The sequence below is a fragment of the Diceros bicornis genome, chromosome 9 (assembly GCF_020826845.1).
Source record: "Diceros bicornis minor isolate mBicDic1 chromosome 9, mDicBic1.mat.cur, whole genome shotgun sequence".
NCBI classification, from domain to species: domain Eukaryota; kingdom Metazoa; phylum Chordata; class Mammalia; order Perissodactyla; family Rhinocerotidae; genus Diceros; species Diceros bicornis.
Window position 1 is genome coordinate 7,499,416 of NC_080748.1, and position 25,927 is coordinate 7,525,342.

Genomic DNA, 25,927 nt, shown 5'->3' on the forward strand with positions numbered 1-25,927 from the left:
GTATACTGCCAGCAGGTACAGGAGTTAGCTGAACCTTAAGAACCCTGGGTGTCTCAGTTGTAAGCATTGTAGGACTTAGAAGAAAACTATTACATCACTCGTGATATTAGGAAAGATTTTATAAGTTATGACACCAATAAACAGCCCTGTAAAACCCTCATGTGTTAAAAAAATTTTCTTGAATAACTGCATAATTAAACACTATATTTGGTGATACTGTTTTTGTTGATACAGCTTTCAGAAAATACTATGCAATCAAATATTCCACATATTTGCAGATGCTTTCTGAGTAATAAGACAGAACACAAAATCAACAATAAAAACTAAAAAAAAACATAACTATATACTGTTTTCTAAAAGGCTACAATATTAAATCAAGAAGTAAACCCTCTTGTTCATTTTGGACCATCTAAATCAAAGAAGTATATATTTTAAAAACAAAGAGATAAGCTAAGATCAAATAACATCATGCCTGTCTGCTCCACTTTTGTTCTTCAGTCTTAATTGTAAGAAACTGTGAGTCTTCAAGTAAATCTTGTCCAGCATTTTCCCAGAGCTTTAGTAGGACCTCAGAATGGAGTAGAGTTTAGGGAAGAAATGCCAGTCTAAAGAAGAAAAGGAAGAAGATAAAACAGCGAGAAGAACTCCAGTCTCAAGGAAGTGGGTGCAGGGATCAGAAAGAAATGTGGCTCTGTGGACTCCATCTCATGGACAGGACAAGGTGTCCAAACCACAGAGCCCTGCCCTGGAGCTTTCCAGCAGTATTCCACCAAATGTCAGGATGCATCCTGGGACTGGGGTGATCAGAAGCCCCCTCTGTGAGGAGAAGCCTGATAGGCCATTTGAGTTGATCAGTTGACGGAATTGATCATCACAAAGTTTTCACCATAGAGCTAAAGAAGGCATGTCTTCAGAACCCAGTCAGGTTTATATGATAGCAAAAGGGAACTACCTAAGATGCTATAGATGAAAAGCAAAAGTAGAAACAGTGCTTTTCTGATGCTAATCTTCCTCCAAAATTCAACTCACTAATCTTATCAAGGTAGAACTTTATATGATCTTGGACCTTAAAATATACTGTTCAAACACAAAGAGTGCTTATGGAGTAACATTCATGCTAGAAAGTGGAGTAGTATGCAGGATCACCGAGATGTGAAATGAGGGAAGTTTCAGCCTATGAGTTATGACATATGCATCAATCATATCATTATGGCAATAAAAGGGTCTGGAAAATACTAATGTGTAAATCTATCATTTTCCCCTTTTGTTCAATGGATTCTAGTTCTTTTCCTAGCTGTTCATGGAGTTGCTATTAAAGTTGATAGGGTCTCAGTTAAAGAATAGGTATGAGAGATATATGAAGTATGGGTAAAGATGGAATGAGTTAGGTTTTCACTCATAATGCTGTATCCTAGACATGAGAATCTAGTCTACAAATACATTATTGATGAGAATATATTTTATTCTGCCTGTCTGTCTTTATCAAATAGATATAATTGACCCCCACTCTATTCCAGGCCCTATTCTAGGTGCTGGATATATAACTGAACAGAACAGACACCCTTCCTGCCCTCATGGAGTCTAAAGAGGAATAGGCAATAATAAATAAACAAACAAATGTATCATTAGAAGTCCCAAAAAAATGATATGAAGGAAAAAACAGGACCCAATTATAGATTATGACAGGACAAAAGGTATATGGAAAGGGTGCTAATGGAAGGCCTCTCTGACTGGCAACATTTAAGCTGAGGACAGAAGTGGCAGCTGCTTCCGTAGTATGGACCAATTTTCCAGGCAGAGGGGGCAACATGTGAAAGGCTACAAGATAGGACAAAGCTTGTTCTACCTGAGAGATTGAAGGAAACCAATGTCAAGGACAGAGTGGGATAAGATGGGAATAGAGAGGCTGTGTGTATCAGATGGAGTGAAGCTTCATCTGAAGCACAGTGGGCCTCTGGCCTTTGACGGGAGGCTCATGGTCGTCGTCTTGTTTCTAAAGATCTTGCTCTGGCTGCTATGTGGAGAATTGGATTAAGAGGGCCAAGATGTATGAAGAGGCTAGTAAAAGAAGAGCCGTCTTGGATTAGAGCAGTAGCAGTGCGGATGGAGAGAGCAGAATGGATTGAAGCTTTATTTAGGATGTGGATATGACAGGACTTCCTGAAGAAATAGATATGGGGGTGACAGAGAAATTGCAGATGGCACTTAGGTTTCTGGGGCAGTCAGCTGGAAATAGGTGGTGTGATTACTGAGATGAGAAGAAAGAAGGGGAAAGAGGAGATTTGGGGGGAGAGGTAAAGTTATTGAAAATTAAGTTACTTTTTGAACAAGTTTAGTTTGAAACAGCAAGTGGAGACATCAAAAGTCAATTATCAGATATATGTCTAGAGTTCAGAGATGTTTTAGATAGATATATAAATTTGGGAATCATCGGTTTGTAAATAGGTTATAAATTGTTATTATAATGAATAGAATCACCTTGAAAGATCAAGAAGAGAGGAGAAGGGAGGGTCCCAAAAGAAGTTCGGGGGTAACCCAACATTTAGAGGAGAGAGAGAGAGGCACAGAGAGAAACAGAGACAGAGACAGAGCAGGAGGGTCTGAGGCTGAGAAGCGGAGTCCAGCAAGATGGAGGGTAAATTAGGAGAATACTGGGTCAAGTAAACAAGAAAAGAAAGTATTTTCAAAGAGGAAGCAGTCAACCATTTCAAATAAAATGGAGAATAAAACAAATAAAATGAGAAAATGAATGAAATGAGCATAGGAAAGATTTGGAAGCAAAGCAGTCATATGATCTCTCTGACATAAACCAAAGATAAAGACGATGGAATAACTTTTTCAGGAAAAATATTCTTATATCTCAAAACTTAATTGTTCTTTAGAGTCTATTTGACTAGGAAAGAAAATGAGTTAAAAAATAATTGAAAAACATTATCAAGTTATTAAAATTTTGTTCTTATTCTGTGGTTCATCATTGTAAGATTTACTGCCTTTGCATCCCTTGATAGATGCATTTCAGGTGCAAGTGACGGAAACCCAAGTCAAAGAAGTTCAAGTCAAGATGGAACTTATTGCTTCATTAAATACATCAGAGAGTGCTGGATTTAGGTTCTCAAATAATGGCTATAGGGTTTCACTCTTACTCTCACACTCACTCTCATTCTTCCTGATTTCTTCTCTGGCACGCTCTCTCCAAGTGGTGTTGGCAGTGCAGCATTAGCTGGTCCATTAGCTTCTGATACCAGAGGCAAGCTGCTCTCAGAGACTAGTGACACGGAATGGCTTGCTTGGATCACATAATTTCCCAATGCCATTCACTATGTCTAGACTGATTGTATACCCTCGTTGGTCAACCTGTGTCACATACCGTGCCTGTGAGAGATGACATGACTGATAGCTGGACCACAACCACATGGTGAGGGTGTTTCTGGGTCAGACAAAACAATGGGTGCCCACTCTAATACGATACAGAAGAAAACAGTCGGTGCCCACTCTCCTATGATACTGAAGTAGATACAAGGTTGCTTTTGGCCATGGAGCAGTTCCTCATTATAGCACTTTGTTAACGTTACCTCAGCTCTCACTGCAGCCAACTGCTAATTGTTCTCTCTCCATTTGATGTATGTGCACTAAGTCAGAGACTGATGGTAGGTATAAACCATGCCGAGAACTGGAGCATATTTGGTACCAAATAACACCTGGTTCTGGTTAAGAGGCTGGGTCTCCAAATGCAGCAGTCTTTGTTATGATGCTTCCGTGGGTGCCTGTCTGATTGACATAAACACATCTAACTGACAAAAGTACTGTTCTCGCTCAGTTACGATTCTGTCTTATTTCTGCAGCTTCCATTTCTGGATGTTGACATTACCTCTTAGTCAAATACTATATAATGACACTGTAAAAGCTTCAGATGTCTGAGTTTACTTAATAAAAACGGAGGCAAAACACCAAGAAAATTATATTTGAATTGCCTAACTTTACAAACATACTGCTGTTTTAAAATAAGCCTATATCTGACCTAGAAAACAAAACAAGACTTTATTTATTTATTATTTTTTTTTGTGAGGAAGATCAGCCCTGAGCTAACATCCACGCTAATCCTCCTCTTTTTGCTGAGGAAGACCGGCTCTGAGCTAACATCTATTGCCAATCCTCCTCCTTTTTTTTTCCCCAAAGCCCCAGTAGATAGTTGTATGTCATAGTTGCACATCCTTCTAGTTGCTGTATGTGGGACGGGGCCTCAGCATGGCCGGAGAAGCGGTGCCTTCGTGCGCGCCCGGGATCCAAACCCGGGCCACCAGTAGCGGAGCATGCACATTTAACCGCTAAGCCACGGGGCTGGCCCCAAAACAAGACTTTAAAACTACAGTTTTATAAGCTAACATTTGTATGACAGTAGGTTTGAAGGTTTTTTTTTTTCCTTTTAGTCACTTGTTCGTTTAAATAAGGGTTTCTTTCTCATTCAGTTCTGTTAGCAACTTAAAATGCGTTTATTCTGTTGGTTTGGTATACTTTGTAAGGAACTTTTTTAAATGGCAGAGTTTGCCATTTTATTTTAAGTCCATCTTATTGTAAATAAGAGAGAACAATTTGATGATGACCTTTTAATCTGCATGTGTGTTTGCACATACGTTCGTGTGCATGTGTATTTCTAATGGGGGCTGTTGGGGCGAGGAAAACCCCTTTTTTTCCCTTCTTGTGTTCTTGTGGCTGGACTGATAGTAAAATTGACACAAGACCAGATTAACAGGAGAAAAACCCAGTTTAATACATACATATTGGAGATCATAGAGAAATGATACTTAGAGAGTAAACAAAACAGGTAATATATATATCTTTTACACAAAGAAACATAAAATTAGTGAAAAATTGAGAGGACAAATTTAGGTTTGGGGTACATAATTAGTGAGGAATTTAAGTTGAGTTTAGGCTTGACGTAGTAAATTAGCAAGATTCAGATTTCCCAGCCTTAAATTCCCAGCTCTGGTGATGAGGATGCAGGGAGAGCACCTTTCACGGGGGAGATTTATTTCCTGCTTTCAGGGGAACAGAGGCAGGAGGGTTAAAATGCCCCTTTTTGCTTCTCAAGTAATTTTAATTCAAAATAATCAATATGGTATTGTGGGATATTTTAGGGTGGCCTGCCCTGGGCCCCAGCAGGGCATATGTGATTGTGAGAATTATGCTGAATGTAACTTTGGGTGAAACTGATAATTACAATCCATGTGCTTTGCTATATTTAGGTGTACCATACTGAGCAATTTGACTAAAAGATAAAGCAGAACTATTCTTGAAATTATTGGGTCATCCTAAATGTAGTCATAAAGTTGGGAAGAGTATGGTAAATTTATTATTAACTTTACTCATATCAAAGGAATATGTATATTAAAAGATATATATATAAATTGTGTAAATCTAAAAAACTACAGAAAAACATTTGGGAAATGCAATTTTAAATGAAAAAAGTAGAATATAGGGGGAAATTATTATTAACAATTTTTTGATTTCTTTACAGTCTTTTCTCTATGGGTATTTTTTTTTTCCTTTTTTTTCTTTTTTTATTGATGTCTTAGTAGTTTATAACATTGTGACATTTTGGTTGTACATTATTGTTTGTCAGTCACCATATAAATGCCTCCCTTCACCCCTTGTGCCCACCCCCCAACTCTCTTGCCCCTGGTAACCACCATACAGTTCTCTCTGTCCGTGTGTTTGTTTATCTTCCACATACGAGTGAAATTATGCAGTGGTTGTCATTCTCTTTCTGGCTTATTTCGCTTAACATAATACTCTCCAGGTCCATCCATGTTGTTGCAAATGGGACGTTTTTGTCTTTTTTTATGACTGAGTAGATATATACAACATCTTCTTTATCCAGTCATCAGTAGAGGGACACTTGGGTTGCTTCCATGTCTTGGCTATAGCGAATAATTCTGCAGTGAACATAGGGGTGCATAAGACTCTTTGGATTATTGATTTCAGGTTCATTGGATAGATTCCCAGTAGTGGGATAGCTGGATCATGGGGTATTTCTATTTTTAATTTTTTGAGGAATCTCCATACTGTTTTCCATAGAGGCTGCACCAGTTTGCATTCCCACCAGCAGTGAATGAGGGTTCCCATTTCTCCACAACCTCTCCAACATTGGTTGTTTTTTGTCTTGGTGATTATAGCCATTCTGACGGGTATAAGGTGATATATTAGTGTAGTTTTGATTTGCATTGCCCTGATGCTTAGTGATGTTGAACATCTTTTCATGGGCTTATTGGCCATCTGTATATCTTCTTTGGAGAAGTGTCTGTTCATTTCCTCTGCCCATTTTTTGATCAGGTTGTTTGTTTTTTGGTCATTCAGTTTTGTGAGTTCTTTATATATTATGGAGATTAACCTCTTGTCGGATATACGATTTACAAATATTTTCTCCCAACTGGTGGATTGTCTATTCATTTTGATCCTGGTTTCATTTGCCTTGTAGAGGCTCTTTAATCTGATGAAGTCCCACTTATTTATTTTTTCTTTAGTTTCCCTTGTCCCAGTAGACATGGTATCCGAAAAGATTCCTTTATGACCAATGTCAGATAGTGTATTGCCTATATTTTCTTCTAGGAGTTTTATAGTTCCAGGTCTCACCTTCAGGTCTTTGATCCTTTTTGAGTTAATTTTTGTGAATGGCAAAAGCTGGTGGTCTACTTTCATTCTTTTGTATGTGGCTGTCCAGTTTTCCCAGCACCATTTATTGAAGAGACTTTCCTTTCTCCATTATATGTTCTTAGCTCCTTTGTCAAAGATTAGCTGTCCGTAGATGTGTGGTTTTATTTCTGGGCTTTCAGTTCTGTTCCATTGATCTGTGTGTCTGTTTTTGTACCAGTACCATGCTGTTTTGATTACTATTGCTTTGTAGTATGTTTTGAAGTCAGGGATTGTGATGCCTCCAGCTTTGTTCTTTTTTCTCAGGATTGCTTTAGTTATTCGGGGTCTTTTGTTGCCCCATATGAATTTTAGTATTCTTTGTCATATTTCTGTAAAGAATGTCATTGGGATTCTGACTGGGATTGCATTGAATCTGTAGATTGCTTTAGGTAATATAGATATTTTAACTATGTTTATTCTTCCAATCCATGTGCATGGGATATCTTGCCATTTCTTTATGTCGTCATCAATTTCTTTCAATAATGTCTTATAGTTTTCATTGTATAGGTCTTTTACCTTTTGGTTAGATTTATTCCTAGATATTTTATTCTTTTTGTTGTGATTGTAAACGGAATTATCTTTTTGAGTTCTCTTTCTGTTAGTTCGTTATTAGCATACAGAAATGCAACTGATTTTTGTAAGTTGATTTTGTACCCTGCAAATTTGCTGTACTTGTTGATTATTTCTAATAGTTTTCCAATGGATTCTTTAGGGTTTTCTATATATAAAAGCATGTCATCTGCAAATAGTGAGAGTTTCACTTCTTCATTGCCTATCTGGATTTATGGGTATATATTTTAATATGTATCTCTGTATTCTGTCTCTTTTATTTAACACTATATCATTAGCATTTCCCTAGGATATTATGTACTTTTCAAACAGTTAATTCTGTACTACTATAATAATCCAGTGAATTAGTTACTCTTAATATTTAACCCTTCATCATTTATTTAGTTCCCAGTTTTTCACCATTATAGATAATGCTAAAATAAATATCCTTAAACATAAATCTTCATTTTCATTCCTAATTGTTTCTTTGGAATAAGTTCCTAGAATTGAAATTACTGTGTTTGTTTGAGATTCTTGGTGCATAGTGCCAAATATCTTTCTAGAGGGATTATGTTAATTTTCACTCTCAGTGGCAGAGGAGTACCATGCCCATTTTTCAAACACTCTGCCAATATTGGCTACTATTAGTCACCCTTTATCCTTGAGAACTGCTTTTATAATACTTGTGTTTATTTGCATTTCTTTGATTCACAGTGAAGCAAAACGTTTTTACTATGTTTATTAGTGATTTGTGTTTCTTTGATCTATGTGCCTGGTTTTTGCTCAAGTTTTATTGGATTATTTATATTTTTTCTTAATTATTTCTATAATCATTTATATTTTTTAAGGATATTAACTTTCTTTTATTTTTCAGGCAAATATTTTCCCCAATTTGTTATCTGCTATTGAATTTTTCTTGTTTTGTTGTACCTTTTGTCACACATCTGTGAGGGTGAGCTCCTCCCCATTATTCTGTTTTCCTAAATGCTGGCGCCCATTCAGAATGATGGATGGGTTCTGATGCAAACAGTGAGGCAGGAAATGCCTTGAGAATTAGCTAACTCTCATGGGAATTAGCTTTACCTTGAAAGTTTAAAAGAAAATTGAGGGAAAACTCACCCATTGGTTCTCAGTGCTAGCATGACCTAGTGAGCTTTAACTTAATAAGCACTAACTTACTCTTTCCCTGGAAGAGTGACCCATACATTCTGGATTTTTCTTATTTCTCATTTTTCATTTACTTATTTATCACCTCTGTGTACAGGCTCGTTTTAGACTCTCTACTCTCTTTTCTTTGTCTCTTTGTCTATCATTTTGTCACTATCTCATTTTTTCATTACTCTAGCATAAAACTATGCTAGAGTAAGTCCTACTCTTTACACCTTCATCTGTCCAAGGCATATTTATTGATTGCCTATTATGTGCACATATCTCATAGTCGTCATGGTTCTGTAGTCACATAGTTGTAGTTGACTTCTCACGACAGTTGCGTTGTCATTTTCGTGGATGATGTAACATGATAATACTAGTTGTGTGATAAATTATGCTACCTGGCTATTGGAGCTAGGTGGTATGGTTTATGAAAGGCAATTTCTGAAACTGTGAAAGGTACTTTTCCTGAAACTTTCAGACAGACACGATGGGTACTGTGAGAGGTTTGGTAAGCCCCCAGTCAGCGTGCCCTGTGGCCTGTGAGGACCTTACTCAAGGCAGTCCGAGTTCCATCCCTAACACTCAGATGAATCTCCCATGTAGAAATGAGGATGACTGGAAAAGCTGTACCCACTGGATCTCCTCCACCCCCTGCCTTGTGGTTAGCCTTGCTAAAATTAAGCATTGAGTTTATGGCAGAAGAGCATAATCTGAATCAGATGTATGTGTCAGAGTGAGCATAATCATCAAGTCTCAACCCGAGTCCTCTTCACTCTTAACACACCTCAAAGACTTTGGTTTCTGTTTTACCCATTGTTCTGTTATGAGTTTCTATTTTATTGTATTATAACCAGAGCAAAGTATTTGTATGAAACATATCCTTTGGCATTTCTTCATACTTCCTTGTGGACCAGTCTGTTATCAGATTTTGCAAATGTTATACATATGCTTGAGAAGAATAAGCATTTCCCAATTTCAAGGTTAGGGCTCTATACACGTCCATTTAAACACATTTTAATTGTATTGTCCACATTTTCTATGGCTCTACTCATTTTAATGGGCTTGACCTATCAATAGAGGTATGTTCAAATCTTCCACTGTGATAATGACTTTCTCAGTTTTTTCTTGAAGTTCTTCAGTTTTTATTACATATATACAGATGAATAGAAATACGTATATCAGGATACTTGTTAGATGCATAGAAGTCTGGCATTTACATAGCCTCCTCATGAATGTATTTATTTTATATCTTAGTATTACAGCAATACTCCCTCATAATGTGCCGTGTAGTTATGGGAGTTCAGACATAACATAAGTGACAGATGGCTCCTGTCCTTTGCTCCTGTCCCCTTGCCAAAGTGGGAGTGGCTGAAGAGTCTTTGGGGGAAAAGGACAGTTGGTGATATGTGGGGTTGGCTCTGTCAGGCTGGAAACAAGCAATACCAGTATATGGATCATTAAGGGTGGCCCGTATCACCAATAGTCCTCTTAACTAACCTCCCCAGAAGGGGTTAACTGGGAGATTCTTGGAATCACTGCTCCTTCCTCCTCCACTTCCTTCTTGGAATCACTATGCAAGCCCAGAATCATTCCCAACAGATGCCCAAACAGGAAGTGGTAACAGGTGGAGGATAGATTTGGACTGTCTGCAGACCCTGGACTTTTATCCCACAGCCTCTGTGTGCGCCTTCACTGGGGTGATCTCATTAACTTTGCAGCATGACTCCACATTTACAGAGTTGAAATCTGGGACCCACACTTGTCATGAAGTTTCTTTGTTTTTGGTGTTCTCCAGATTCAGAATGATTTTTGAATTAATTTATCCTGCTCAGGAATCAGTATCTGTTTTCAATCTAACTTATCTTCAATTATAGAAAATTCTTGGCAATTACCTCCTTAATCATTGTCTTTCATAGATTTTCTCTACTTAGTCTCACTGGAGCTTCAATAAGACATATTAGACCTTCTTATTCATCAGCCGTGTCCTTTATACTTACCTTCACGTTTCCTATATCTTTATCATTCTGTAGTATTTTCTAAGATTATCTTCTTATATACTGATTCTCTGTTCAGCTATATGAAATCTGTTGATGTAGAGGAAACTGTCTTTATATATTTCCTAACCTTAAGCTATATAACTCATTCTTTGAATTTTTAAATATAACTGAATTTCTCATTTCTAACAGGTCTGATTAGTTCTTTTTCAAACCCACGTTTTTAAAATCATATTATATTAGCTCCTTTTCAGCATCATCCATGTATTGATCATCTGTGTCTCAAACTCCTGCAATAGCCTATCCAAACTAGGCATGTCAATAAATGTTAGTTGAAATTAAAATGTCATTTAACAACATTTATTTAGTAGACATTATGTTCAATTCACTATATTATGTACTATGACAAGAGTCAAAGAATGTGGAAGGCATAATACCTATCCTTAAAGTGGTTTTATTTTAAATAATAAATAGGGAACCATAAATTCAAAAGCATATAAAAACTGATATTTATGCAAAAATGTATTATACTACATCATTTCTGGACCCCCATCCATTAAAATGTTGATAACTATACTTGAGAGGAACATTTAAAGCCAATCAAAATTAAGTATACCATCAACATACTTTGAAAGATAGTTAACAGGTAAAGGGGTGTAATTTTTTAATGATAACATAAATTAATTTCTAAAAAATAAAGGAGCCTAGGAAAATAATTTTTGTTCAACATGTGGTAAAACTCAAAATTCTTTATCTTAGAATATAGATTTTAAGTTCTAAAATAAAGTATTATTTCATTATTTTTTTGTAAAGCATTTATAAATAGATCACAAAGTGCTATGCATTGTTCCAGTGCAATTTCTTGCCAACGTGAATACTACTTTGCAGTTGTCTGACCTCAAAGTGCTGAAGAACTGGCATCCTTCCCAATGCTAATTATAATACATATCTGAAGGAAGCTAGCTGAACTGGATAGCCTCTGAAAGTCTCTTCTAGCAAAAATTTAATACATAGTGTCAAACAAAAGTGAAAGCCACCATGAGTTATGAGGAATATAAGCTAATAATTTATTAAATAACAAAATCAACTTTTTATGAAAAAATCTGAGTGTTCCACCTACTCATTTATATCATGCCTACCTAGAGTAAAAGTCTTGTTTTATGCAACATAATTAACACTGGTAAATGGCAGGTTAACCAAAAAAGTTAAAGTAGACAATTATAAAACATGATATAATAAGAAATACAACTGGAAAAAAAACAGATTTGGGAACAAATAGAGGTGGTTTGGGTACATACAGCTCAAATCTGGAAGGTCTAGAAGGCAGGTCAACCTGTCATCAGTATGTTCTGCTGAGGAAATGGGGTCCTGCCTCTTACACTGTCTGCAAAAAGCAGGGGCACAGATGTGGGGTGACTCGTAGACTCAGGAGAGCGCCTCCCCGGTTTCCTCATCCCGGGAGAACCTCAGCAGGCTGTAGTGGAGCCTACTGAGTCTCTTTCTCAGTAAACGACTAATGCGCTAACTGGACTCCATTGTGAGTGGGTTTCAACTTACTAATTATAAACAGCTGAGGGGACTCTGAAGTAACTCTCAACTTATTTTTATGCCTATTGTACATTTAAATTGAAATTATCTGCGTATTCATCCATTCAACGTTTGTGTTTAATTTATTCAGCAAATATTTATTGAGCTCACGCTATGTGTCAGGCACTGTTCTAGGAGCTGGGGATACAACAAAATAACAAAACAGTTAAAAACTCTACCCTCTAGGGGCTTATATGTGGTGAGGTGAGCATTTACAATAAAATTAGTAAGTACAATATATAGGATGTCTTCTGGAGTTAAATGCTAAGGAGAAAAATAAAGCAGGAGGGAGCATAGAGAGATACACAGTGGTATAAGTGGAGGGTCATTATTTAATTAAGGTGGTCAGGGAGGGCTCTAGTGATATATGATCTTTGAGCAGAGAGGTGAGTGATGTAAAGGGGGAGCCATGCAGTTATCTGGGAGAAGACCTTCCAGGTAGAGGGAGTCACAACTACCAAGTCTCTGAGATGGGATCATGCTTGGAATAGACATGAATGAGTCAGACCAATGTGACTGGAGCAAAAGGAATAAAGGGGAGTGTGACAACAGATGAAGACAGGATGGCCATGCCAGTCAGGGTATGGATTTTGGTTTTTACTGTGAGTGAAATAGAATGCCATAGGAGGATTTCATGGAGAGGTGGGACATGATCCAACTGATGTTGTAAAAGGACTCCTCCAGCCTCCATGTTGGAAATTGATGGTAAGAGGTTTCCGGATGAAAGCAGAGAACAGTTAGGTGTCTGTTGGAATAACTCAGGTGAAAGAGGATGATGAGAAATGGTCGGATTCTGGATTAAAGGTAGCAAGATTTGTTGATGGATTGGATGTGGTATGGAGAGAAAAAAGAATTAAGAACAACTCTAAGATTTTTTTTACTTGAGCACCTTGAAGGATAAAGTTGCCATTTAGTGATATGGGAAAAATTTTACAAGGAGCAGGATGGGGAGATGAGATCAGGAGTTTTGTTTGGGACGAGTGAAGTTTCATGTTCCCAACTGGCATAGGAGTCTTGAGTTCAAGGTGAGTCTGTGCTAGGAACTGGGGAGTCCTCAGCTTAAAGATGCCTCCACAACTAGGGGTAAATACATATAAAAAGGAGAAGTCCAAGGGTTGAGCCTGGGGCAGGGAGATGAGCAGGAAGCAGCAAATGAGAATGAGAAATAGCAGCCATTGCAATGAGAAGAAAGCCCAGTGGAGTTTCTGGAAACCAAGTAGAAAAAGTGTTTCAAGGAGGAGGCAGTGACTATATGCCAAGTGCTGACTCTAGGTCATGTGAACGCACATTTCTTTTAGCAACATGAAGGTCACTGGTGAGCTTGCACGAGCAAGTTCAATGGAGTGCTAGGTGTGAAAGCCTGTTTGGAGTTGGGTTCTAGAGAGAATGGAAGACACAGGATTAGAGCAACAGTGAGTATAGTCCACTCACTCAAGGAGTTTTGCTGTAAAGAGGAGTGGAGGAGTGGGGCTGGGGCTGCAGATGTTTGTGAAGCACCCTCTGTTTGCCGGGGCATATGGTGATAAAGCACAGTCATTGTCCTCAGAGGCCACAGGATGGTGGCTCGCCCCTTCTAAGATTGTTTTTCCAATCTTGTATAGTTTATCCTCATTAGTATTCTTTCAATATTTAAAATACTGGAGACCTCATATTTACATATTATTGGTCCTCTTCCCAGTGTGTCATTTCTGAAAATACTTTAGCATAGACAGCATATTTTATTTTTATCCGCTTAGCCTGCATCCCATTTGGGATTAGCTCGTCATCTACAATCATTGTTTACGAAGAGTGTTGGACTTAAACCACAAGTACTAAATCTTTTCTTAATGGATTGAGCATCTTCATAAATCATAGAATGTCTTATTTACTATGTACCTCAGAGAACTTCATCCATCTAGCCCCATTTCCTAGCAGTCATCCCTGGCAGGCAACTCAATTAATGTTTGTCAAATTCAGCAGTTCTTTATTTCATTCACTCATTTATTTAAGACTTATTGTGTGCCTATTGTTTGTTAGTTGCACTATTTTAGGGACACAGCAATGACCAAAACTCACATGGAGTTTACATTCTAAAGAGTGGAAGTCAGTAAACAAATGAATAATCAAATAAACAAAACAGGCTCCCCTGGCTGAATTAGGGGGGTTTAAGGGCTACTCTTCTAAGAATTGCTATCAGCGTTCCTGTAAGCCACAACAAAATTGTCTCAGTGGATATTCAAGTTTTCTCAATTTTATGTAGGTGTGAACAAAAGCTTTCTATGGTAGGCAGAATAATGGCCCCCAAAGATGTCCATGTCCTAATCCCCAGAATTTACATGATAAAAGGGATTTTACACATGTGATTATGTTAAGGCTCTTGAGATGGAGAGAGTATCCTGGATTACCCAGGGTGAGCCCAATGTAATCACAGGGTTTGTTACCAGGGTGAGGCAGGAGTGTCAGAGTCAGAGAAGGAGATGTGACAACAGAAATAGAGGTTGGAGCCAAGGAGTGTGGGCAGCCTCTAGAAGCTGCAAAAAGAAAGGAACAGATTCTCCCCTAGAACCTCCAGAAGGAATACAGCCCTGCCCACACTTTGATTTTTAGCCCCAGAAGACCCGTTTTCGGACTTCAGACATCCAAAACTGTAAGATAATAAAATTGTGTTGGGTTAAGCCACTAAGTCTGTGATAATTTGTTATACCAGCATAGGAAACGATATATAGGAATAGAACTATATAGCAGTTGCAAACTGTGTGTATGTGCGAGTATACACACACATTCTTAGAAAACTACTGTTATTGTTGATCTGTAGCAATACTGTAAAATAGTGCACTTGCTTTAAATTCAGACTCTGGCTACCCTTCCCAATCCAATTGCAGTCTGTTGGCCTATCCTTTACAGAATTCTGGCACTGCTACAACTATTTCAGATAATGACAAGCACTTTGAAGTAAATATAATCGAGTGATGTGATGGAGAGTGACTGGGTGTCCAGAGAGGCTTTTTTGGGGAGATGACATGTGAGCTGCTACTGAAAGCTAAGAAGGAGCCAGCAGAGCCTTTCAGGTGGAGAGAACGCCCAGGGCAAAGGTCCTGAGGTGAGAGTTAGCCTGGTCTATTAAAGCGTAGGTGGCGCATGGTGAGCGCAAGACAGATGGTAGCAGGTGAGGTCAAGGAGGTAAGCAAAGGCCCTTCATGCAGGGTCTGGTAAGTGATGGAGGAGTCTGGATATTCTCAGTGTGGGGAGAGCCACTGGAAGATTTGAAACTATCGAGTGGCAGACACTTACTTACATTTTATACGTTGGCTATTGGGTACAGAATGGTTTCTCGAGAGGAAAGAAGGAAAGCGGGTTTTGCAATCGAGCAGATGTGAGTTCATAGTGGCTTGCACTCGTGCGGCAGCAGTGGAAATGGAGAGGAGACAGACTGGGGATACACGTTGAAAGCAGAGCTGATAAGACTTGCTGACATGGAGCTTGAAGGGAAGAAGAAGATGCGGATGACTTGTAAGACTGCCTGGAGCAACTAGGCGGATGGTGGTGGTCGTGGTCGGCTTTCTAATGTAAGGACGACTGAAGGGAGCTCAGAGAAATGAGTAAATAGATAAGGCCATTATGAAATCATTAAACGTTTAGGTTTTGAATAATGTAGATTGTCAGTCCTGAGTATTTGAAAATACTGTGTGATGAATAGCTCAGTTTTATACTATCGGTTAGAACATGGCGAAATCCCTATTAAGTTGGAAAGAGATTTAAAGAATTATTTTAGACCATGACTTATTTTAAATAAGGACACCTCCAAACCATTCCTAAAAATAAATGCATAACTTTTGCATTAAAAAAAATCTCAGAGAAGAATATTTTATATTCTGATTCATCATTTCACTACGTTTACAATCAGAAAAGTCTTCATAATCTTGATCTTAATTTTATAAATTAAAACCACTTTTTTCTTTGTATAAAGGGAAAAATGAATAATTTTTAAAAATCTCTTTGTAGAGTTGCAATTGTTACTAAAACTCTTACTCTAATTTATATCAATGAATATTTGTATACATTTGAGTACATATACATTTTCTGATCTCTCGAAGTAGGTCAATATTTGGCAACTTTTTTAAAGGCAAAAGTTAGTGTGGTATGTATCTTATAAAGTGGCTTTTTAATTCTGAGTAATTTAGTAGCTGAAGAAAGATGTAATTTAATCATTTGACATAAAGGTGAATAATGGAATTCTATTTTTAAAAGCTATATAGGTACCAGCTTGATTTTCTTCCCACTGAATCTTTTAAGAATTTGAGAACGTGATTATTTTAGGTTGATGCTTCAATTTCAAGTTTAACCCTGAAGAATTTTAAAAGCTGTATATATAGTGAATTTATTGATTAAAATCTAAAAATATGGTCACTGGATTTCAAATAGATTTCTCATATCTAAAATATTTTGATGACATATTAAATGTCACTCTGGTTGAAACACAGTGGCATGTTTCAAAGTAATATTTGTCTTTTTTAAAATCATTAATTTTGAAAATTTATTATTGAGATAAAAAATATTATTTTGTTGGACTCATAGCAAATCAGTATTGACAAACAAGTTCTTTCTCTTTCTGTCTGTCTCTGTCCCTCCCTCCATCTCTCTCTCCTTCTCTGTGTCTATCTCCCTCTCTGACCCTCTTTCTCCCTCTCTCCCTCTCGCCTCTCCCTCTTCCACCCCCCTCCCATGGCAGATGGTGTGTGAACAGTACACTACAACCTCAGAGGGCACCCACATAGACAGGCCAGAGAACCAGCATGTCTACAAAATTGGCATTTATGGCTGGAGAAAGCGTTGCCTCTACTTATTTGTTCTTCTTTTACTCATCATCCTCCTTGTGAATTTTGCTCTTACAATTTGGATTCTTAAAGTGATGTGGTTTTCCCCAGTAAGTATTTTCTTTTCCTGATAAGCATGTTCTTGTTTTGTTTGCTGTATCACTTTATCCACACTGTATTGGCAGCAGCTTCCTTTAATGTAATTGGTGTTTCCTGGCTGGATCAGAATTTTCAGTAGCAAATTATTCATGTAACATTTACTTTTCAAAAAATTTCACTGTGAACTATAGTGTTGGGTTTCTTGTCTATTTTTATTGTAATTTTTCTCATGTCATTATTTCTACATGGTGGGAAAATTGTAATAATCTTGAGTTTGTAGTTGATTGAATAGAGATTGCTTAATGATTATTTAATTCATTAATTTGTAAAATTTTACAAATCATGTTTTCCTAATCTCATTAATTCATAAATATTTACTATTCAGAAGGTACTTTCTCGTTATTTTAAAAGCTCCTTTCTGATATACATTCCGGTCCACATTTCAGCATTTAACAACAGATATAGTAAATAAAATACCAGTAGTCCTAAGGAACTCATCTTCTGTTTTAAACATCCTCATGTTTTCAAGATTGCTGGGTAATTTTATATGCTCTGATAATATTTTGTGTACTTTTTGAAAAAATACTCATTTACTATGGAGTGTCTTAATTTTACAAGATAGGCACAGCGAGAACAAAAATGTTGCGGCGAAGACCACAAGTGGCTCATCTGTTCCTCACTTGCACCCAAAGGTGTGATGCAGGCAGGGCTCTTTCCAGGAACAGTAGTGGTAGCATTCAGTCTGAAATGCCTTCCATTAATCAGTGTCCTTCACGTTCTATGCAACTGTTTCTGTTCTGCCATACTTCTATACCCAGTAAACACATTATTTATTTTGTTGACATAATAAATAAATATTTATATTTCCACACACATACAGAGATAAAATACCACTCTAATCAAAATATAGCTTGAAATATGTTAATATATTTAATATAAATGTATTTAATATGTTTAATATAAAAATATAAAATATTATAAATAAATATATAAATATATTTAAATTAGCCAAATTTAAGTTGTGATTTCTTGGTTAAAATGTACAAAAACAGTGCTTTTACAGTATCACAATAGTATTTAGTTCCATTGGACAGCTTTACTTTATGAAAGTAACACAACATATATGTTTTGTACACCATCTACATTTTTATTTCTAGATGTAAAATACTTTAACATTTTTTTGGAGACTGAATTAAGGTTGAAGTCCTCAAATTATGAACTCTGGGGTCTGTCAGGGTGGCCTCTGACTGGAGGGCCCCGCCTCAGAGCAGGGAGCCCCTCCATCATGCAGAACAGAGAGAGAAAATGCGCCGAGAAGAGCCCGGTGGAGGGGCCTGGGGGAAAGGGGGAGCCCTTCCACGGCCCCGCTGTGCCTGGGACTGCCAGACCTTAATAGTCAGTTGTTAGTACCAGGGACTGTGAGCGCTGTCGTCACCTTGTGATCCTGGTGCATGGTTGACACTCAGTAAATACCTCCTGAATGAAGAAAGATGTGCGTTATATTAGAAATATGTGTGAATTACTTTTGTGAACTGTATGTGAATGTAAAGAGACAGTACGTCTAGTTTGTGCTGCTGTCTTACATTGTAGCATTTAAAACAACTTTTAGGTATTATAAATTTTGATTAGATCAAATTGTGCCAGCAGCCGAGTCCGCTTCACCACCGCAGGATGGCCAATCCCGAGACGGGCGGATGTCCTCCTGCCGTCGCTGCGGCTTTTCAGGGCCTGCCCTTTCTAGTGAGACGCGGTTGTTTGACACGGTATTGCCTTCCACGTCAGGGGCCTGTTGTCAATCGGTAGTGAATATTCAGGGGTTTTTAGTGCTGCCCTTCAACAAAATAACGCCAACCAACACTAACGTTGATGAGATCGAAAGGCAAGATACACCAAGGCATTATCCCACCGACAGTGGCAGGCCCTCCTCAGAAGACGGCGGGTAGACTGTGAGTCGTTCTCAAAGTGGATGACACAAACGATGTAATTCTCATACGTGTGTGAGCTTGAGTCCTCGTTATTATAACTATTCCATATGCTACGAGGCTGTAGACTATAAATTAATTAATGCTTTTTTACTAGTTTGAAAGATCAATGTGAAATTTAATTTTCTTTTTTATTCTATTCATGTATAAACCAACGTCCTTTCTTGAATACGTAGGTACCAAGGAAGTAACATGACTACAAAAACCTTTGGAGGAGTTTGGCTCTGAAATGGTAAAGTCAGATTTCAACATTTGCAGAGCTATAAAATTTTGAACATATAACAGCTAGTAATATAATGCTCTACCTAAATTCAGTATAATAACCTGTCACCCACACAGACAGTCATTAGTCAGGGTTGAGTGAAAACCATAATTTCTTAAATTAGCAAAGTTTAGCAAAGCTGTCTCTGCTTAGATCCCCAACAGTATAGCAATGACGTATTATTATTTTATGTACTATCATTTCAATCCACTTCTTCACCTCACCATGCTTTAATATTTCACTGTAGAAACATCAAAGCTAACTACCAGTAATATATATTTTAAAGTGCCAAGGTCAAATTACAGGGAAAAGCAAGTAAAACATCACAAAATGAAAACACAAGGATGCCAAAGAATATTGGAACTTCAAAAAGATAAAAGAATAGGAGACATGAGTTAAATGTTAACAAGAGAACTAATCTGAACTCAAATGAAAGTGTCTTAAACAGCTTTTACGTGCCTCTGCACTGGGTTACAGAGACCCCAAATCACAAGTATCTCACAAATCCATTTCTACTCTTACAACTGCAACTTCATGTAAAAGAATTTAACATAATTTCTATAAATGATATCTGTTGAATATCAAGGAATATTTAGGAAATTGTAACAACTGATGGTAAGCATAATGGTTCTACAATATTCCATGTTAACCATCATAATAGTTAAATCAGGTAGTCAGGAAAATGGCTATTAAAAGAAATCAGTGCAATAAAGTGATTAATTACATTTTTCCTTATTATGTTTTCCTTCCATAAAACGAATATGCAATCTTAGTTACAGTGCTCATGCGGTATAGAATGATATCCCTTATCTGTAAATATGTTAAACTTAGAGGCCTCTTTGGGTATTTCCTTAGATAAGTGGTTCATCGTTAAGCAGCCAGTGATCACTCAGGGGAAGGTGGGAAAATGGCATTAGACAGCATCTAAATACATCTGTTTCAGCCCTGTGATTATATAATCGTCTGAAGAAGATTTCAGCAACTCAGAGTGAAATGCAGATGTTGCATTTCACTGCAACAATGACTATGCAAATGCAAATGACTATGGGCTCTTTGAATGCGCAATGGTCATGTAAGGTCATTAAAATATCACCTTTGTACTCATATTTTCTAAAATCTCCATTTGTTAGCTATTGCATTTTATGAACTCTCTAAATATGAGGAAAATTTATTTGTACTAACTACATAGGAAAACCTGAATACATTGTTTATCTCAATGACCTTTATTTTCTTCATTTCTAAAATACTTGATTTATACCAGATGGTACCCAAGTCCTTCCTGATGTGAAATTTGATGATTTTGTCTAATGCTTTACTCATGGATTTTAGACAAGTATTATTGTCTTATTTGGGAGGATCAAGATTCATAATCTTGCTTTTGTTTCTTTGGGTAAGTGTGAATGTAGTATATTGCACACTATCTCCATGATAATCTGGACTGTATGATGAAAACTTAATTTGATGATAATAATAATAATCATTAAACTGCTTTTATATTGTTAAGTATCTTTACTTCACTTTTTAAAACTCTACCTGGTTTATGCTTGTGGTAGAACACTAAGAAGGCCAATGACCTTCACCCTCAGGGTTACATCCTGTGTAATCCCCTCCCCTTGAGTGTGAGCAGGACCTGTAATTTGCTTCTAACCAACAGAATAAGGCAAAAGTGATGGGATTAGGTTACATTATATGGCAAAGGTGAAGGGATTTTGCAGATGTAAATAAGGTTCCAAATCAGTTGATTTTGAGTTAATCCAAAGGGAGATTATCCTGCGTGAGCCTGACTTAATCAGGTAAATGACCTTTAAAGAGAGACTGAGCCCTTTTGTGAGAGAGAGTTTCTCCGCTGGCCTTGAAGGCATGAGCTGCCGTGTTCTGAGAGGGTCTGTGAGGGGGCCACATGGCAAAGTAGTGGGAACAGCCGCTAGGAGCTGAGAATGGCCCCTGGCTGACAGCCACCAAGAACATGGAGACCTTGCTCCTGCTCCCACAAGGAACTGAACTCTATACCAACAACCATGCAAGCTTGGAAGAGAACCCCAAGCTCCAGAAAGGAACCCCGCCTGGCTGACACCTCAGCTGCGTCTGTGAGGGCCCCTGAGCGGTGCCCAGACTCCTGACCCACAGACACTGTGAGATGAGAAAGGCGGGTTATTTTAAGCTGCTGCATTCGTGATAATTCGTTACACAGCAATAGAGGACTAATACAGTGTTACTCCTTTATGCAAAGTAGTGTTCAATTTCTCTTTTCCTGGATGTTGACAAACAAAAAGAAAAAACAAACAGAAAAACTTTAAAAGTACCTAAATGAACTTACCTGATGATCTATATTCTTAGCCGTTAATTATTAGAGAACTATTTAATTTTTTAATCTTTATGTTGCTGAATATTGATACATTTTAAATAACTGAGAAAGCAGCAATAAGATAATATTTTAGCCTAATCTAATAATGTATATTTTAACCATTTACTACCTGGGACATTATTTATCAAGTAAATTATTTCCTTTTGAAAATATTTTTATTATGTGTGCTTATTTTAATAGTAAAAATATTCTTGGATGCATTATTATGGTAGATTGGTAATTTCATCATAATTGAGGCAATCACTGAAAATATATGTTGGTGTACTATTTATTATGAAAAAAGTTTGTATTTAAAAGGCACTGTCCGTTTGATTTTAATAACTCATAACAATATATACATAGATTGCACAATCCATTCATGCCTGGTTAACTCAGTTTATCCTAATAATTATCCCATGAGCTTGAGTTTTAGCAACTACGGCATTATATATTTTATCTTGGTGATTTTAACAGTAGGCATATTTTAATAGATAACAGGATCTATGAAAATCAGGAGCACCTAAGCCAGGTCTTCAGAGCTTTCCCACACTCATACAGAAAGTAGTACCATGAAGGCAGTACACAGATTTGGTGTCCTTGTGCTATGTCCAGAGAAGTCCTATTGAGGTTTTATGGGACCCAATAAATACTACTTTTTTCCCACCCAAATTCAGAACCAACTGAAAGGGAGAAAAAGAGTTGGCTAAGTGGAGCTCAAGATCACATCTGTATCACTGATAAAGGCTGATTGGCGGGTTGGGTTTAGATCTGGCCCAGTGTCTTGCACCTCAGAATTAGAGAGGTCACCCCGCAAGTGACAGGCAGCATGGGAACACTGCAGACACCCACTACAGGAGCAGGGACCTGACCACCTCGCCATACTTCCTGGTGGGCCTCACTGTACCAACAGCAAAATGGAAATCTGGAGGCAAGCAGATCCCCAGGGAAGGAGGAGCTGAGCTGACAGTCTGGTACGTTTCCTAACTCACCAGCCATGCCAGTCACTCCTCGTGCTCTAGGGTACAGAGACGGGCTGCAATGCTGCTCTAATGGAAGATCCCTCCTGTGTCCCCCGCTTAAGTGATCTAGCGTTGACTTTTCCCAACGCCAAAGAGGGGAAATCAGTCAGGATATAAGCCAGAAAATGGGGAGCCAGAGATCTGGAGGAGAGGGGCACACCCAGCCACCATGGGGACCGAGTGATCAGTGATCCTGGTTATACCAGCCTGCCACCTCCAGCTGTTTAAAAGCTCTATAGGAATCTGAGACGAGGAAATGCCTCCAGTGTACGTATTCAGTCTTATTATGAGAACTGATGAGTGGATTCCCTTCCTGTGACACTAAAAACTGCATTCACTCTTTCAGTTCTGTCTAGTTCTCTCTTAGTGTTTTTGCACGTTCTATTCCCTCTGCTTACAACAGCCCCTCAGATGTGTGCCCCCTCACACACACACACATTAGAATCTTGGCTCAAAATGACTCTTTCGTACAGATATTCCTGGACAATTCCCATCCACAGTCTAAGACAGGCTTCTCCTATTATTCTCTTTCCTACGACTCTGGTTTATTTTCCCCATCATAGCATCCATCAAAATTTTATATTTCTCTGTGGTTGTTTAATGTCTGCTCACCCATGAGGATCACATCTGTTGAACCTGGTAGACCCGGCTTCTAGCATAAAATCAATACTCTATAAATATTTCTTGAATAAATAGTGATTGAATGACTGAATGAGAGCATTTTTCTTACCTCCTTTAATTAACTTGTTACACATTTTTAGCAAATGAATACAGAAGGAAGTGAGGCAACCCAGAAAGAGCAAAGGTGATTAAGGACTAGCAGAATAATCCAGTTCCTAAGTGCAGCTTAGAGAGGATGCTAGACATGAGGGAGCGAGAGGAGTGGCTCTCACCTCTGTGTGCATGACAGCTACCTGTGAAGCTTGTTAGAAATGGATATTGCTAAGCCACTTCCAAGAGATGCTGCTTAATTGGGTCTGGGGAGTAATGCAGGATTCTTTCTCGGTTGCAGACCAGGTTTAGGGTCATCTAAAGTTTAAATTATATTCAGAGAAGATAGTGTTACTTACTTGGAGCTGTTTATCTAGATTTCACATTGTTTATTATATCATTCTTAATGTTTTATTCTGACAGGGCTGACATGGCTTGTAATATAGAAGCATTCTATTCCTTCACTGGTAAAATGAGACAGAAGAAGGAATATGCCCAAATGAGATAATACCAAATAAGACATTGACACTTTCTCTAAAGAGCAGTCCACCTCGGTACCCATATACGTGTCAGTGCTGGTCTTACTGGCAAATATATTGAATAGGATTACATTTTATACAAGGGAATTAATTCATAAAGAAAAGGTGACGTGTACTAATTGAAATTATTTTTGTCTGTGTCAATCGTTGCTCATTTATTGAAGAGATCAAATTTAGCCAAAACAAAAATTACTTCTACTAAAATACTTCCTGGTAGAATGTTCAAAATTTAACAAATATGAATTTTATAAGACTGGACAGAGATTTTATTTTAAAATATCTAGTAGTTAAATGAAAAAGAATGTCTAGCATATTTAGTATACAACAGTATATTTTAAGATGCCTCTGCTCAGCAACATACATTGCTTCCCTGAATGGCTGAGAGGTGGGCAGGCACCACGCAGGTGCCCCTAACCCCTACCACGCCCTGGGTTTGCCCGGCTCCCTCTGGGCTCTGTCAGGCATGTTTCCTTAGGAAGGGCAGTATATTGTCAACTGGAGGCAGGCCTCTAAGGAAATCAGTTATGAGCCCAAAAGAACACAGTCTCTACCCACTGGAAAACAACACCATGTAAGAATGAAGGCAATCAAGTTTTATCTGGCCCATAGATTGTGGAAGAGTTTTTCTCTTCTTCGCTGTTCCCTGTTTTGAACATGCTCGACAGCTCCACTGAGCAACGTTTTGCCGTCGGTGTTCTGACTGCGTTTACAGAGACCACACTGGTGGCAGACACTCACTCAGTGCAAGAACAAGCTGGCTGCCTCCTCTTCTCCTCCCTCCCTGCCTTCACCAAGGCCTGGCCACATGGTCATCACAGTCTATTGTAAGCTAATAACAACTTAACTTCAAATGCATACAGGAGCTCTACATGTTACACTCTCCCCCCCAACATTTTATGGTTTTGATGTCACAACTTGCATTTTTATACTGTGTATCCATTAACAAATTATTATAGTTATATTTTTACTACTTTTGTCTTTTAATCTTCATTCTGAAGTTAGTGTTTTACCCACCACCATTACAACAGCAAAGTATTCTGAATTTACTATATATTTACCTTTACCAGTGAGTTTTATACTTTCAAATGTTTTCCTGTTACTTATTAGTACCTTTTTGTTTCAGCTTGAAAAACACCGTTTAACATTTCTAGTAAGGCCAGACTAGAGATGATGAACTGCTTCAGCTTTTGTTTGTTTGGAAAACTCTTTCTCTCTCCTTCAATTCTGAAGGATAGCTTGGCCGGGTAGAGTATTCTTGACTGGCAGATGTTCTCTTCCAGCACTTTGAACATATCATCCCACTCCCTTCCCGCCTGCAAACTGTCTGCTAAAAAATCTGCTGATAGTTTTATGGGGGTTCCCTCGTATGTAACAAGTTGCTTTTCTCTTGCTGCTTTTAAGAATCTCTCCTTGTCTTTAACTTTTGACAATTTAATTACAATGTGTCTCAATGTGGGTCTCTTTGGCTTCATGTTATTTGGTAATATTTAGGCTTCCTGAATGTGAATGTCTGTTTCTTTCCTCAGGTTATGGAAGTTTTCAGTCATTAGTTCTTTCAATAAACTTTCTGCTCCTTTGTCTCTCTCTTCTCCTTCTGGAACCCCTATAATGTGTATATTGGTCCATTTAACGATGTCACATAACTCCCTTAAGCTGTCTTCACTCTTTTTCATTCTTTTTGCTCCTCTGATTGAATGAATTCCACTGCCCAGTCTTTGAGTTTGCTGATCCTTTCTTCCACTTGATCTAGTCAGTTGTTGAACCCCTCTACTGAATTTTCCAGTTTAGTTATTATATTCTTCAGTCTGTGACTTCTGTTTGGTACTTTTTAATATTTTCTATCTCTTTGTTGAAATTCTCACTTTGTTCATACATTGCTGTCCTGACCTCAGTGAGCATCTTTCTGACTTATTTTGAACTCTCTATCAGGTAAATCACTTAACTCTATTTCGTTAAGATCTGTTTCTGGAGACTTATCTTATTCCTTTGTTTTCTTTCTTCTTCTTTTTCTTCATTTTCCTTGACTCTCTACATTGGTTTCTGCCAATTAGATAGAACAGCTGCCTCTCCTACTCTTACCAGAACGGTCTTGTGTAGGAAATGAACCTTATCAACCAGCCCAGCTGGAGCTCCTTGTTGTCTCTAAAACTTTTGTGATTGTACAAACCACCATCTTTGTTCTTAGTGGTTCCCAGTAGTTGGGGAT

At 37.9% G+C, this 25,927-nt stretch overlaps 1 protein-coding gene across 1 annotated transcript in view; it reads left to right on the plus strand.

The window, feature by feature from the left end:
- Nucleotides 1-15,312: 15,312 nt before the first annotated feature.
- Nucleotides 15,313-25,927, plus strand: part of SGCG (sarcoglycan gamma) — an 86,657-nt gene continuing 76,042 nt past the window's right edge. The window contains exons 1-2 of the mRNA XM_058547843.1: nt 15,313-15,517; nt 16,681-16,875. Coding sequence (XP_058403826.1) covers nt 16,681-16,875 — 195 coding nt within the window. The 5' untranslated portion in view covers nt 15,313-15,517. The remainder of the gene's footprint in view (nt 15,518-16,680; nt 16,876-25,927) is intronic.